General features: G+C 56.3%; 5 protein-coding genes across 5 annotated transcripts; 2 read left to right on the forward strand and 3 right to left on the reverse strand.

Moving 5' to 3' along the window:
- Positions 1-1289: 1289 nt before the first annotated feature.
- CDEST_14830 (Putative P-loop containing nucleoside triphosphate hydrolase, dynamin) lies at positions 1290-4401 on the reverse strand (the record flags this gene model as incomplete). Its single annotated transcript, XM_062930986.1, has 5 exons — positions 1290-1750; positions 1811-2145; positions 2201-2523; positions 2581-4181; positions 4233-4401. 5 exons carry the CDS (start codon positions 4399-4401, stop codon positions 1290-1292), a joined length of 2889 nt encoding a protein of 962 aa, XP_062787037.1.
- A 1206-nt stretch (positions 4402-5607) lies between these two features.
- CDEST_14831 (uncharacterized protein) lies at positions 5608-7609 on the reverse strand. Its single transcript, XM_062930987.1, has 2 exons — positions 7044-7609; positions 5608-6969 (listed from the first exon to the last, which is right to left on the reverse strand). Exons 1-2 carry the CDS (start codon positions 7396-7398, stop codon positions 5882-5884), a joined length of 1443 nt encoding a protein of 480 aa, XP_062787038.1. The 5' UTR covers positions 7399-7609; the 3' UTR covers positions 5608-5881.
- Positions 7610-7713: 104 nt separating this feature from the next.
- CDEST_14832 (Putative Clp protease proteolytic subunit /Translocation-enhancing protein TepA) lies at positions 7714-9203 on the forward strand. Its single transcript, XM_062930988.1, has 5 exons — positions 7714-7994; positions 8062-8080; positions 8138-8163; positions 8216-8357; positions 8408-9203. Exons 1-5 carry the CDS (start codon positions 7812-7814, stop codon positions 8842-8844), a joined length of 807 nt encoding a protein of 268 aa, XP_062787039.1. The 5' UTR covers positions 7714-7811; the 3' UTR covers positions 8845-9203.
- A 311-nt stretch (positions 9204-9514) lies between these two features.
- CDEST_14833 (Putative dihydroxy-acid/6-phosphogluconate dehydratase, ilvD/EDD domain, dihydroxy-acid dehydratase) lies at positions 9515-11621 on the forward strand. Its single transcript, XM_062930989.1, has 2 exons — positions 9515-9817; positions 9895-11621. The coding sequence occupies exons 1-2, from the start codon at positions 9741-9743 to the stop codon at positions 11618-11620; spliced, it is 1803 nt and encodes a 600-aa protein (XP_062787040.1). The 5' UTR covers positions 9515-9740; the 3' UTR covers position 11621.
- A 1-nt stretch (position 11622) lies between these two features.
- CDEST_14834 (Putative phospholipid/glycerol acyltransferase) lies at positions 11623-13703 on the reverse strand. Its single transcript, XM_062930990.1, has 2 exons — positions 13289-13703; positions 11623-13202 (listed from the first exon to the last, which is right to left on the reverse strand). The coding sequence occupies exons 1-2, from the start codon at positions 13317-13319 to the stop codon at positions 12241-12243; spliced, it is 993 nt and encodes a 330-aa protein (XP_062787041.1). The 5' UTR covers positions 13320-13703; the 3' UTR covers positions 11623-12240.
- Positions 13704-13719: the final 16 nt, after the last annotated feature.

Genomic DNA, 13719 nt, shown 5'->3' on the forward strand with positions numbered 1-13719 from the left:
CTTCTGTTGGACAGCTAAAAGGTCGCGTGTAAGGCAAAACGACCACCATATCGCATCACTCATCGGGCCCGGAGAAGACCAACCGAGACTCGACCACCATGGCGTCCCAAGATTCAAAGACCGACGCAGCTAACGGGGTTGTCCGCCGACCACGAGGGCCTGCTCGAGCTGGTGAACGGTTTCTTCCCGGGGGACGGAACATGAGGGAGGGGAAATATGGAGAATTAAGCGTTCGCTAGCGGGAGGATACGAGAGGAGGAGGACATGCGTTCATTAAAAGAAGATTCTTGTTCTGGACGGCACAAGAAGGTTGTCCTCGAAGGGAGCATCAAGCAATCTAGCCTGCATTCACAATAACTGGCCCCATTTACACACTTAAGGAAGAAACAGGGCGAAGACAACTCGCTAGGTATGTTTTTCATTGCCTGAAAAACGTTACGCTGCCAGCCAAAACCAAAAGGATTGCGCCGAGGGGGAATCGAACCCCCGGCTCCCCGACGCTGCATGATGGCAACGGAGAATTTTACCACTAAACCATCGGCGCTGTGCGAATCGTGATGTCGCTTGGCACGTTGCTTGGAACGCTGGTTGGTGACGACCGGCGGTGAGAAGCTCATGTGGGATCGAGTGGTTATCGTGCGTGGGGACGGAGGAAATTGTTTTGCGGACTTTGGGCGAGTGGGGCGAAACGACTTCTGGGGAGAGATGCTCCATCGACGAGTTGAGGCGGAGCGGCTGTTGTTGGACGCCGCTTTCGGGATGTCAAGGGGATCTTGAAACGAACTCTGCATAGGAAGAAGAAGGCTCTTCCTATTAAACGTCTCTTACGGAGAGTATCGGTCAACCATTGGCCCTTTCTGCTTCAAACATGTGCTTCAAGTCTACCTGCAGCCCCCGGTGAAAGTGAACCATGACTGATGTCATATATTGTGAGAAGCATCAACTGCACAATAGGCACAGCAACTTACTTGGGGTCAAGGGTCAGAGTCGGTACGAAAGAAACGCTGTCTTGATCTGAGATCAAATATCAGAGGCATTCTTAAATCCACGATTCCATAATGACGCCAGCGATGTGAAGCAACAACCCCCCTAGAAGCATGTTCCGAGTATCATCGCCGACACGATACGTAGTCTCCTTCCCTCCAGAATGCTTCCCAGACTATAGAAAGCAGATACGAGAACCAAAAATATATAAAAAAATTTGCAAATCAGAAGCCCTAAAGAAAGAAATCGAATGCCCCCCATCGAAAAGCCGCCAACCAAGAAACAAGAACACTCGCTATCCAAGCTCAATAACTGCCGACTTCATCGGGTTCTCTCTTGACCTGGACCTCCGTCGACATGTCACCCTCCTCATTGTCTGAATCGACCTCTTCCGCGTTTGAATCGATGTCCTCCTTGACCGGCACAAACCGGGGGAGTCGGACATGGACTGCGTGCCACGTCGTCCTCCATCGGATAACGATGGTCCGAATTTGCGCCTTGGCATCGTCGGTCATCAGAGTCCCTGCGCTTGGCATTAGAGACGAGATAGAGGATCGCTTGAGAACGCGGAGCATCTCGGCGCGTATGCGGCCACCACAGCCCTTCTTTGGAGCCATCCAGAGTTGCCCTATCTCCTTCGAAGTGCTGCGATGGCACTTTGCGAGCTGTGCCTCCAGTGCGTTGCGGGCATTTCTAAACATCTGAACGCCATCGGCTTCGACGTGTTTCTGGACAACATGGCTCTGCCTTTCTTTGATTTGTTTTCCTAATCAAATGTTAGCAATGTGCATTTCACATGCGGCACCAGGTCACTCCGCCAACGTACCACGGATCCGAGCAGCAGCTTCGAAACCAGGCCGCATGCCGCTGGAGAAATATCTCTGAACGATTCCCCTCTCCTTTCGCGCGGCCTTCTCGAATAGATTGATATGTTCTCCTACGTCGGTCATGTACTTCTCAAAGAGGTGGTCGAGTTTGTAGGTGTTCGCCTTCATCAACTCCCGGAAGGATTCCGGCATGCCCTCGTCGTCATGCAAACTCTCGACCCACTTCTTGAAGGCAACAAGACCACTGCTATGGATGGTCTTCTTGATTGTCGAGAATTTCTGAGTGAAGCCGGTTCGCCACTTATCCTTATGGCCTCTCCAGAAAGAAAGATCTCTAATCATCAGTCAGTAACGTCAAGGTCATCGGAATAAGTTATGAACATCCTTACACGTCGCCCAGCCAGTGGATCTCGGCCTTGGGCTGAGTTCTCCGAGCTCGACGTTTGAATACACCACCGTGCCTCTTCACACAAGCTTGGTAGGTAGACCAATGGGTTTCATCCTCCTTGCTCGAAGGGCGGGTGCCTGCCCAATGGTTCTTCACCTTCCACGCTTCTAGGAACCGCCTAAGATTTTTCATAGCCATTTGCGTTTCCTTTCCATTCTTTCCGAGATTGCGTTTGAGAGACACTTTGGTCAAGCTGCTCTTTCGCAACGGCTCCAAGTGAGACAGTTTTTGTTGGAGTTTACGGCGCACTGAGGTAGTGATGGCCTGTTGTGACGGTTAGCTGAATCATCCACTGGCCATGCTATGAATCCCGTAGCTTACCTTCCCCAGTTCTTTCAAAAACCCATCCATGCGGACTTGCAAACCGACAACTTCGCTCTTACTGAGCTTGGGAAGGTCGTTAACGTTGGCTTGCGTCCAGCCATCGGCGGCGTCGATCAGGACCTGGATATGATGAATGTCCGCGTCTGCCCACTCCTGCCTGTAAGGAAGGGAGATGCTGTTCAGCCAGGCCTTCAGGTCTGGAATGCCGGTAGAGCTGACGTCCGGGAAGCCGTCGATAGACGGTGTTTTCTGGAGCTCCATGAACGCTTCGCTGCTGACAGGATAAACCGACGACACGGCGACTACCGATTCCTCAGCAACGTTGATCCTCTTGCTAGGGTCGAGGAGGGTTTCCTTGATTCTGTGCTTCAGTTCCTTGTTTCGCTCTTGGATGCAAAGATACTTCAGTTCGGACCTGATGAAGTCCCTCTGGTGTTGGAGCTCATCCATTCGCTCCTGTTTGCCATTCGTATCAGTCATGCCAGAGCTGAGTCGCTGCTTTTTGGCAGCCCAACATGTGGCCTGGTCAGCGTTAGCCCGTTTACGGCCGGCGAGTGGAACATTCTCCGAGTCCTCTCCATCATCCTGGATCTCCGAGTCCTCTCCATCATCCTGGATCATGTTGCCGTGCTGTTCCATCTCTGCCAGAGCATCTTCTACCTCGGCCAATGCATCGACTTTCTCAATGATGTCGTGGGTAGGAAACTCAGTTTCGGCGGTGTCGCAGTTCATGCTGTCGATCTTAGTGACAACAACACATATGGATTCGTTCTTTAACATGCCGTCCATGTCCAACTGCGTGGCTTGGTTCTCGGACAAAATGAAATCGGCAGCGGCTTTGTTGTCGGCAGCTCGTGTCGCAGGCGTCACGACAATCACCTTGTCCAACCGATCTTGATAACTGTGGGCGATTTCTCCTCGAAACCCAAAGGCGTCGCTGGTTCCTGGAAGGTCAACAAGCTTAATGCCGTTGCGGAGAATAGGAGAATCGACAAAAGCCTCGACTTTCTCAACCAACGGCCAGTACTTTGGGGCGGATGACTTGTTTGCACTATCCACATACTGCCTCAAGAGCCTGATAAAGGCCCTCTCGCTGGCGGCCACAATGTGTTCCTGATGGTTTCCCGTATTGTCGGCCTTTCCGTTGGGGAAAATGTCCGTGGCGAGTGATTTTGCGTTCTGCAAGATCTGTTCCGGAGAGGATTTTCGAATGAAGGCGTCCGAAAGGCCGGACCAGCTCATGATGCTTTGGATGCTGCGTTCAACCTCGGCGTATTGTCCCGAGAAGTCCGAGGTTGGGTCATTCTCAAACAGGCTTCTCATATCTTCAAGATCTGCCTGCTCTTTTTTCAAGGCATCGAGCTCTGTCTTGACTGTGTCCCAACTCTTGAAAGTGATGGTGGCGCGAAACTTGTTTCCGCCTGCAGTGTCGTTGTTGTAGCCAAAGATACAAACGGCAGCCGTACATGCCGAACTTTGGCTCGTGGGCACAATTCTGTAGCCGAGTAGCGCATTGATCAGAGAACTCTTACCAAGCCCAGTCTCACCCCAGATACCGATGAGGATCTGGCGCTCATTCTGGAAGGTTTTGAGGGTTTCTGCAACAGATGGTTAGCAACACTCATGAAGAAATATGGCATAACGCTCACTCAGATTGTCTTCCCAATCCTCAATGCCTTCGATGAATTGTCGCACGGCTTTGCTCTTGAAAACAGTCTCCAGATGCTGGAGCTGAAGTTGGCCGAAAGCACGAGCCTTCTCTTTCTCATCGACCAGTTCTGCCATGTCAGTCAAGACAGTCGCCGTGCCCTCTGGCATGTGGCTATGAGTCGAAGCCATCTTTTCCGAAGAATTCATAGCCCAGCAGTATAACAAGGCAAGGCAACTGGCGCGACAGCCGAAGCGAAGTGTGATGACGGTACAGGTATGTATGTAGCCGTCTAGGTGTGTGTTTTGAAGCAGTTGAAATAGGGGAGCGAAAGCGCTGAAAGGTGGAAGTTGTGTAAGGTGGAAGTTGAGGAAAGCCGAGGGCTTGCTCTCCAAGAAGTTGGAGGCCTTGAAGTACCGAAGGAAGGAAGGGAAAGGAGAGGAAGAGAAGAAGCCGGCAACTGCACCCCGAAAGAGGTAAGTACTTGTAGCAAAAAGAAGGGGTGGTAGCTTCCGAGTGAAAAGGGATAAAAGGGGAAGGGGAGGTTGAGGCAAGAAATGAGCCGGTAAAAAGAGAGGCTGAAATTGTGGTATTTCTAGCCCGACGAAGAAGGAGACCAGAAGTTGAAGAGGGCGAGTTGTAGACAGGATACAGAGAGGCAATGAAACTGATACTCGGCGGGCCAAGGTCGAAGAAACACGGAGTTGACTGGGTATTGTTTTTAAGGTTAGGCAGGTTAGTTGAAAGTAAAGAGTCGGAGGTACAGAGCTTGATCGAGGGTTTTGTACTCGAGGTGGAACGATTTAGTAAAGAGAGAAACTAAACTGATGTTGTGGCTTGAGAGTAGAAGGAAGCAATTCCGAGTTTTGAGGTTGCCAGGAAACTAATTGGAGAGAATAATGAGGATGTAGAGAAAGGGAAGCGAGGCAGAAGAGATGAAGACATTGATCATCGAATTAATGGTGCTACTTGTTGCAAAGACGGATGCTAAACGGCAAGTGCCCATAAAGACCCGCGGTCGTTCTTACCGTTAAATACGCCTCTTCTGCCATCACGTATGAAATGTTAGATACCTATGAAGAAAGAGACTGAGTTTGCGATCATCATCGAGAAGTACGGTATCCATGGCATGATCCCGCTGGGGGCGCCTTGCCAGGGAACTAGCTGACTCTCATTAGCAGTAGAATTGTATCATCATCAACATGAATTGGGACAACAGACACCTGTCCATGATGTTACCACAATGGTCTGGCCAGTGAGGGAGTATGGAGTCCAAGCCGCCCATTGGTCTCACCAAAGCCCACCACCAGAACCATGGTCAAGCTACCCACCCACATCAGTAACTCACCGAGAATGACCTGCGAAAGCAACTAATTGCGGTGTATTTCTATGAGAGTGAGACGCCGACGCAACCACGCCCCGTTCTCGGGTATCTGAAAGTAAGTTTAAACCCTTCTACACGACAACCTCTTGCTCAGTGGCTTCTTCATTTTCGAACCTTGCGTTCGCCATGGGTCTATTCGGAACTCATCCCTGTGTTTAGTTGGAAGGCACGACTACTCACGTTCCTCTGCAATCTGTAGTCGACGGAACGGGCATTGTGCGGTCCTTCTTGTGGTCTGCCTTCGGTTGCAGCGTTTGTCTAGCGTTTTAGCGACCCGAGCCCGTGGGAGCGGAAGACTTGACGCCTTTCTTGCTCATGGGCTTCCGCGTTGGCTTGCGATCCGCGAGTCCCTGGGACGCCGAAACAGCCGGGCCCTTCTCCCGACTCGAATCCGACGAATGCTTCGTATTTGAGCCATCCAACAGAGATGGGTCGGACGGAAGCGTCGAACCCTCTGCGGACGCTGATCCGGGTCGATCCATGGCATCATTGCCCATGTAAGCCTGCAACTTCCAGAGGTGAAGTTGGACGGGGATCGATCGCTGCTTGCGCAGGAGGAACAGCGAGCTGTCGCGAAACATGGGCACCTCTCGCAGCCTCGCCAGGTACGCTTCGCTCAGCAACCGCCTGAGGTCATAGACGGGCAGTTTCCCCTCGTATTTGGCCCCCGGGACGTCGTACGTGACGAACGGCCCGAGCGACAGCGCCCCGCCGCCCGACCCGGCCTCGGCCCCCGCGTCCCGACGCTGCGGCCCGTTCTCAGAGGAGTACCACAGCAGGCTGCCGCGCTGCGGGATCTTCGAGGCCTTCTCCCAGCTACCGAGGCGCAGGAGGTACGACCGGCGATCATCACCCTCGCGGAACTCGGCCAGATGGACGAGGTGATTCATGACATTGCGGCGCATGTTGTCAAGGACGAAGTCGTCCATGTCCTCGCGCCACACCTGCGGCCCGCCCAGAAAGGGGCCCCCTTGCCTCGTGACGAGCAGGGCCTTCCACCTTTCGCCATGGGGGGTCATTTTCTTGGCCCCGCTGATGGACTTGAATAACGATTTACTGGCCAGCGCGTAGCCAGTGATTGACCGCCTAAGGAGTTTTTCGGTAGCTCTTTGCTGCGCGATGGGGGTCTCGGCCGTGGCTGGTGGTTCCTGCGAATCACGGCCGTCCGTGTCCGCGTCCGGTTCGACTCCGCGCTCCCCTTCTTTCGCAGCGTACATCACGTCCAGATCGGCGGGCGTCCACCAGAGCGCCTTTGTTTCAGGATGCGCTACCAGTTTCAGCTCTTGGAGGAAATATCTCGGCAGATGTGCGCGGGAGATCGGGCAGAGGCGGATGGGGGTCGAGAGGGCTTCGGCTGCGAGAATGTGTCAACAACAATGTGACGCCGAGGACCTGGCGGTGCGTCGACTCGATCGAGGGACTGCTGACCATATGGATTCGCCTCGAGCTTCTTGCGGAAGCGACCGGCGGGCATGACGTCCTTGGGCCGTTTGAGCTTAAGGGTCCTCCACCTCGTCCGGGCCTCCATCCACCGAGGGTCCATGACGGGCGAGATGGGCAGGGCGCCGACGGAAGTGCCGACAGTCTTGTTCAACGAGTCGACCTTGAGATCTGGTCCATAACCTTTCAGTCCTTTGGTGGTTTTGCGAGCGAGGTCGAGTCTCCTGAAAAAGGGCGATGGTCTCTTGGCGAAGCCGTCCGACTTTGTGCGGCATTGGCAGAACTGCGCCGGTGCGCTGCCCGGACGGCGCAGCAGGGGCCGAACCGCCGTACACCGTTTCATTCCGAATCCGCTCTGCCAGCTGTCGGGGCGGGAGGGAAGAGGCTGAAGGCAGGAGGAGGTGGGAGGTGGGAGTCTGTCGGCGGCGCAAAGGCTCGAATGACGTTGGGGTATCTGTTTTGTATCCTGTTAAGTATCAATCTTGGCGAGACTCGGGGAGTGACGATAAAGAGGCTTTACGCGCTTCGGGACATTTTTTAGGCGAAGACGCATGGGAAGCTCGGAGCTCGGGGGGTCAGTGCAACCAGTGCAGGGGGGTGGGGACGCCTAGGAAGGCAGCTCCAGCGCGAAGTGAGTTCTCTGCACGGCGCAACGTCACCCGCCTTTAGCCTTTCGCATTCCTCCCACCCACCTGCGAACCATATTCACCAAAATCACCCATTGTTCACGACACTTTCCATTGCGCCGCCGCAGCCATGAACTGCCAAAGAACAATACTCAGAGCCGCGAGGGCTATCCCTCGGCGCAACGTTCGAGCCTTTTCAAACTTCCCCATCTTCCCCATTGGAGGAGGAGGAGGAGGCGGCGGTAGCAGCAGCAGCAGCAACAACAGCCCACCCGTTGGAAGCATCCCCATGCCTTACATCACCGAGGTCTCGGTTCGTCGTCCATGACCCTTCAGCATACCTCCCTCCTCTGTTGGATTGCGAGAGCTAACCGATCAAGTCCAATGGCTGGAGGACATGTTAGTACCGAAAGCGCCCGCGCAGATGAACCTCCATCCCGCTGACAGTGCAGATAGCCGACATCTTCTCCAAGCTGTTGCAGGTGACGATGCCCACGACGCCCGAGCTGCTGTGCGCACAGCTGACAGACCCAGGAACGGATTGTGTGCCTCAACGGCGCCATCGATGATACCGTCTCCGCCTCGATAGTCGCACAACTGCTGTGGCTCGAGTCCGATAGCCCCGACAAAGCCATCACGATGTACATCAACTCGCCCGGCGGCTCGGTTTCATCAGGTGGGAACGCACTGTCCCCAGGGCGGCGTGGACGAGGCTGACGTGGCCAGGACTCGCAATCTACGACACGATGACATACATCAAATCGCCTGTGTCGACAGTATGCCTCGGTGCCGCGTCCTCGATGGCGGCGCTGCTGCTGACGGGTGGCGAGGCCGGCAAGCGGTACGCGCTGCCGCACAGCTCCGTCATGATCCACCAGCCGCTCGGCGGCACGCAGGGTCAGGCGTCGGACATCCTCATCTACGCGAACCAGATCCAGCGCATTCGCCGACAGATCAACGAGATCATGAAGCGTCACGTCAACAAGTCGTTCGGCCACGAGAAGTACAGCCTTGAGGAGATGCACGACATGATGGAACGCGACAAGTACCTGACGGCCGAGGAGGCCAAGGAGATTGGCGTCATTGACGAAATTTTGACACAGAGGGAGGAGAAGGACCAGAAGGAGAAGGAGTCAACCGACGAGCTGAAGACGAAGCCTTGAGCCCAAGGCCGAGGGCGAGCAGTGTCGTCGCCATGATCCAAGCACGTCGTGAGTGAGTAGCCCAGACAGGATGGAGTAGAGGTGCGCTTCACAGGAGCGGGCTATTACATAAGAAGGAGTCTGGAGGCAGCATGCGCGCGTTGTCCGGGTAGCGGCGCCCCACTCTCGGCGGATTCGGCTTGAAAGGAAAAGCGGGACTCGTCCGGGACCGGAAGCATTCCGGGCTTAGCGGAAATAAGTTGCTGGTGAATTGTTGAGTTGAACGGGGGGATACTCTGCTAAGTGTGATGTCCCCTCGTAGAGATAAACAGCACTAGGATTGAAATTATGTGGGAATAAGCAATGAGAATACTATCGACATTTACTTCGTTTGTATTAGCCCACGGCTCACCTTGATCTCTGCTACGGCTCACCAAGGCTCACCGAGGCTCACCTCTCCACCATGCACCGGCGCCGGTAGCTCACCTGCTCTCGACGCACTAAACCTGGGGAGATCCACCTTGTCAACCAATCAACAACAAGGTATTTCAATGCGGGGAGCTCTCGGCGGGGAGCTCCAGAGTTTTTACAAGCCGACATCGCCCAAATTTCCCCTGCTGGCCAGTGCAGTGTCCCCCCCCGAAAAAGGGCATTCAGTGATAGTTTCGTGGCCGTGTCCCTGTGACTGTCCCTGTGATCTCAGGTCTTTCCTTTCACCGCACCTTTTCTCCGTCTCCGTGACTCACTTGGGAACATTATTTAATCAAGAGCCGAGCAGGTTGCAATTGAATTGATCCGACTCTCAATTGACTGACTGAGATTCCCTCCCGCCTCAAACAAGCTTCTCTCCTCCCCTTCCCTCCCCATCCCTATCCGACCTCCCGTGCTTGGGGCTTCCCGGTGATCCTTTCGACGCAATGCTCTCCCGGTCCATCTCCCGCCAGTCGCAAGCTCTCCGAGCGGCGACGAGGCGTCCTGCCATTGCCGGCCATGCGTATGACATCTCCCCCAATGTCAATTGACGTCTCAAGGCAGGTACAGCGAAACGCAATGGCTAATCTTCTCGCGCAGCCGTCTCCTCTCCTCCACCGCGCCCCGACGCGCCAACGACCAGCTGAACAAGGTCTCGGCCAACATCACGCAGCCCAAGTCCCAGGGCGCTTCCCAGGCCATGCTGTACGCCACCGGTCTCACCGAGGAGGACATGAACAAGGCCCAGGTCGGCATCTCGTCCGTCTGGTACGAGGGCAACCCCTGCAACATGCATCTGCTCGACCTGTCCAACATCGTGCGCCAGTCCGTCAAGGACGCCGGCCTGATCCCCTACCAGTTCAACACCATCGGCGTCTCGGACGGCATCAGCATGGGCACCAAGGGCATGCGCTACTCGCTGCAGTCGCGTGAGATCATCGCCGACTCCATCGAGACCGTCATGAACGGCCAGTGGTACGACGGCAACGTCTCGCTGCCCGGCTGCGACAAGAACATGCCCGGTGTCGCCATCGCCATGGGCCGTGTCAACCGTCCCAGCATCATGGTCTACGGCGGCACTATCCAGCCCGGCTGCAGCAAGTCCGGCGAGTCCATCGACATCGTCTCCGCCTTCCAGGCCTACGGCCAGTACATCACCGGCGAGATCACCGAGGAGCAGCGTTTCGACATCATCCGCAATGCTTGCCCCGGCAGCGGCGCCTGCGGAGGCATGTACACCGCCAACACCATGGCTACCGCCATCGAAACCCTCGGCCTGACCATGCCCGGCAGCAGCAGCAGCCCCGCCGAGGACGCGAGCAAGAAGGCCGAGTGCGCCGGCATCGGCGCCGCCATCAAGAACATCCTCAAGGAGGACATCCGCCCCCGCGATATCATGACCCGCCAGGCTTTTGAGAACGCCATGATCGTCGTCAATATCCTCGGAGGCAGCACCAACGCCGTCCTCCACCTGCTCGCCATCGCCGACTCCGTCGGCATCAAGCTCACCGTCGATGACTTCCAGGCTGTGTCCGACCGCACCCCCTTCCTCGCCGATCTGAAGCCCTCTGGAAAGTACGTCATGGCTGACATGCACCGCATCGGTGGCACCCCCGGCCTGCTCAAGTTCCTCCTCAAGGAGGGCATGATCGACGGCTCCGGTATCACCGTTACCGGAAAGACGATGAAGGAGAACGTCGAAAACATGCCGTCGTTCCCGGCCGACCAGAAAATCATCCGCCCCTTCAGCAACCCCATCAAGCCTACGGGCCACATCCAGATCCTGCGCGGCCAGCTCGCTCCCGGCGGCTCCGTCGGCAAGATCACCGGCAAGGAGGGCCTGCGCTTCGTCGGCAAGGCGCGCGTGTTCGACGAGGAGGACGCCTTCATCGCGGCGCTCGAGCGCGACGAGATCAAGAAGGGCGAGAAGACGGTCGTCATCATCCGCTACGAGGGCCCCAAGGGCGGCCCCGGTATGCCCGAGATGCTCAAGCCCTCCTCCGCCATCATGGGCGCCGGTCTCGGCCAGGACGTCGCGCTGCTGACGGACGGCCGCTTCTCCGGCGGCAGCCACGGCTTCCTGATTGGCCACATCGTGCCCGAGGCCATGGAGGGCGGGCCCATCGGCCTCGTTCGCGACGGCGACATCATCACCATCGACGCCGAGCAGCGCGTCATCGACACGAGCGTTTCGGACGAGGAGATGGCGAGGCGGAAGGCCGAGTGGAAGGCGCCGCCGGCCAAGTACGCCAAGGGCACCTTGAAGAAGTACTCGTCCCTGGTCAGCGACGCCAGTTCGGGATGCGTGACGGACGGCCCGATTTAAGGAAATTTGTTTCCTGGATGCTGAGCGATGGGCAAAGGACAAAAAGGGGGAGGCCGGGGAGGCGACATTTTCTAGAGTTTTACACTTTGTTATACCATCATCATCTTCTTCTTGTACGGCTTCGGAAAAAAAAGGTAGTCCAAAAATGGGAGTTTTGCTTGTGTGTTATGTGGTATTATTACTCCCCGCTTGTGTACAAAAGAGATCCCAGCCGCGCGTACAGAAAAAAGAAATAAGATTCATCATCGCTTTTTGAAAATATCCGATTCGGAAGTGGTGGTATATGAAGCCGCAAAGATAACACAATACACACACGAAGCGTACAACATTGGCTCACCGCGGCGGATTGCTTCTCCAAACGATGAAAAAGAAAATGAAGCAGATAATCAAGAAACCGCTCGCATGCTGCTACTGCTGCTGCTGCTTTTCGTTGCGCCGGTCGACGATATTGGAAACATGGCGTGTTCAAGGCCCGCCTCTCTTCCTCCCGAGCTCCTAGCTATGCAAAAATACCCGCCGAACGTAAAGGAGAAAAGCACGATTGCCGCCGAAGGGTAGGCCATAATGTCCACCCTTATCCCTCATCTGTTTCCTCATGCGCTCGCGCTGCGTTTCCATGACTATTTGCGGCCGTTCCATGCCTCGATGAAGGCTTCCTTGTCCCGCAGCGTCAGGCCGACGCGCTTGTTGCGGCATAGCCTGGCCAGCGCCTCGCCGACCTTATCCAACACCCTTTGTTCCTCGATCGATAGCGAAGGGTCGGCTCCGCCGATGCGGCGTTGGGTGGCGGCGGTGTCGGCGACGACGGACGACGATACGCCGTTGGTCTGAGCAGCGGCGGAGTTGAGGATGCTCTCGGCGACACGGACGCGGATGCAGGTAGTCGGGCGGGAGAGCAGGTCCCAGAGAAACTTGAACCAGCGGCCGGGGACGGGGGTGGTGATGTCGGCCGGGGTGTAGCGGATACTGACGGGAAAGATGTGGACGTCCGGGCCGAGGGCGAGGAGGGACGGGGTGAATGGCAAAACGCCCTTTCCGTTGGTGGTGCCACCCTCGGGGAACACGGCGACGACGCGGTCGGGGTACTTTCGGAGGAGGGCGGCGAGGTCGGTGAGGCGGGCGCTGCCGCCGGGCGGGGGCGCGAAGCGGACGGGCGAGAGGGCGTATAGGACGGCGCGGAGGAGGGAGACGCGCTCAACGGCGCGGGTGTTGGGGTAGGAGATGGTGAAGATGGGGTCGAAGATGGCAGCGAGGTAGAGGGCGTCGATGGGGGAGGTGAAGTTGGCGGCGATGACGGAGCCCGGGTGCGGGAAGCGCTGCGGGGGCTGCTCGGCGAGGGTCCCCCGGCGGACGCCGTCGAGCTGGAGGTCGACCCACCAGATGCCGGGGATACCCATCATTCCCCAGAGAAGGACCTTGCGGACGGCGACGGGGAGGAAGGGGAGGTGCTGGAGGAGGAGAAAGTAGGCGGTGGCATAGGTGAGGAAGATGGGGAGGCGGACGCAAAATAGGAACGTGTGGAAGACGGAGGAGACGGGGGAGAGGCCGGTCTTGACGGGGATGAAGGGCGAGATGCCCGAGCCTTGGGTGTGTTAGTCTGCTGTACGGTGGTGGTATGATATATTCCTAGTAGATAAGGGTGGTGACGATGATGTTGATCTCTCTTACCTTTGTCGCGGAACTGACTGAACTTCTCCATCGTAGATTCAGCAGTAGTATGAAGCTTGGCGTAGGTAGGTAGGTTGCGAGGACAGAGAGTGTCGTGTAAGTCAGACCAACAACAAGACGGACGGAAGGACGATCACGGCGACATGGGAGGCCGATGAGAATGAGAGGGGATTGCGCTGCGGAGGGGTTCGGAAGATGGTCCAAGGGAAAACCCAACGGCAGCGAGTGAAAGAAGGGTTGGGAGCTGAAGGATTTTTTTTTCTTCTCCTCTCTTGCAGAGGGAGCGCCTCTCGTGTCACGGAATGAATTTCCTCTCCGTTGGGGGGGAACTCTGCTGAGTGCTGCGAGACACAAATTCTCAAGAGAGTGACGACGAGCTGGCGAATGAGCTTCCCAACGTCATGGTGCGGCGGTAGGCGGCCAAAGCAGTG

The sequence above is a fragment of the Colletotrichum destructivum genome, chromosome 10, assembly GCF_034447905.1.
Source record: "Colletotrichum destructivum chromosome 10, complete sequence".
Taxonomy (NCBI): domain Eukaryota; kingdom Fungi; phylum Ascomycota; class Sordariomycetes; order Glomerellales; family Glomerellaceae; genus Colletotrichum; species Colletotrichum destructivum.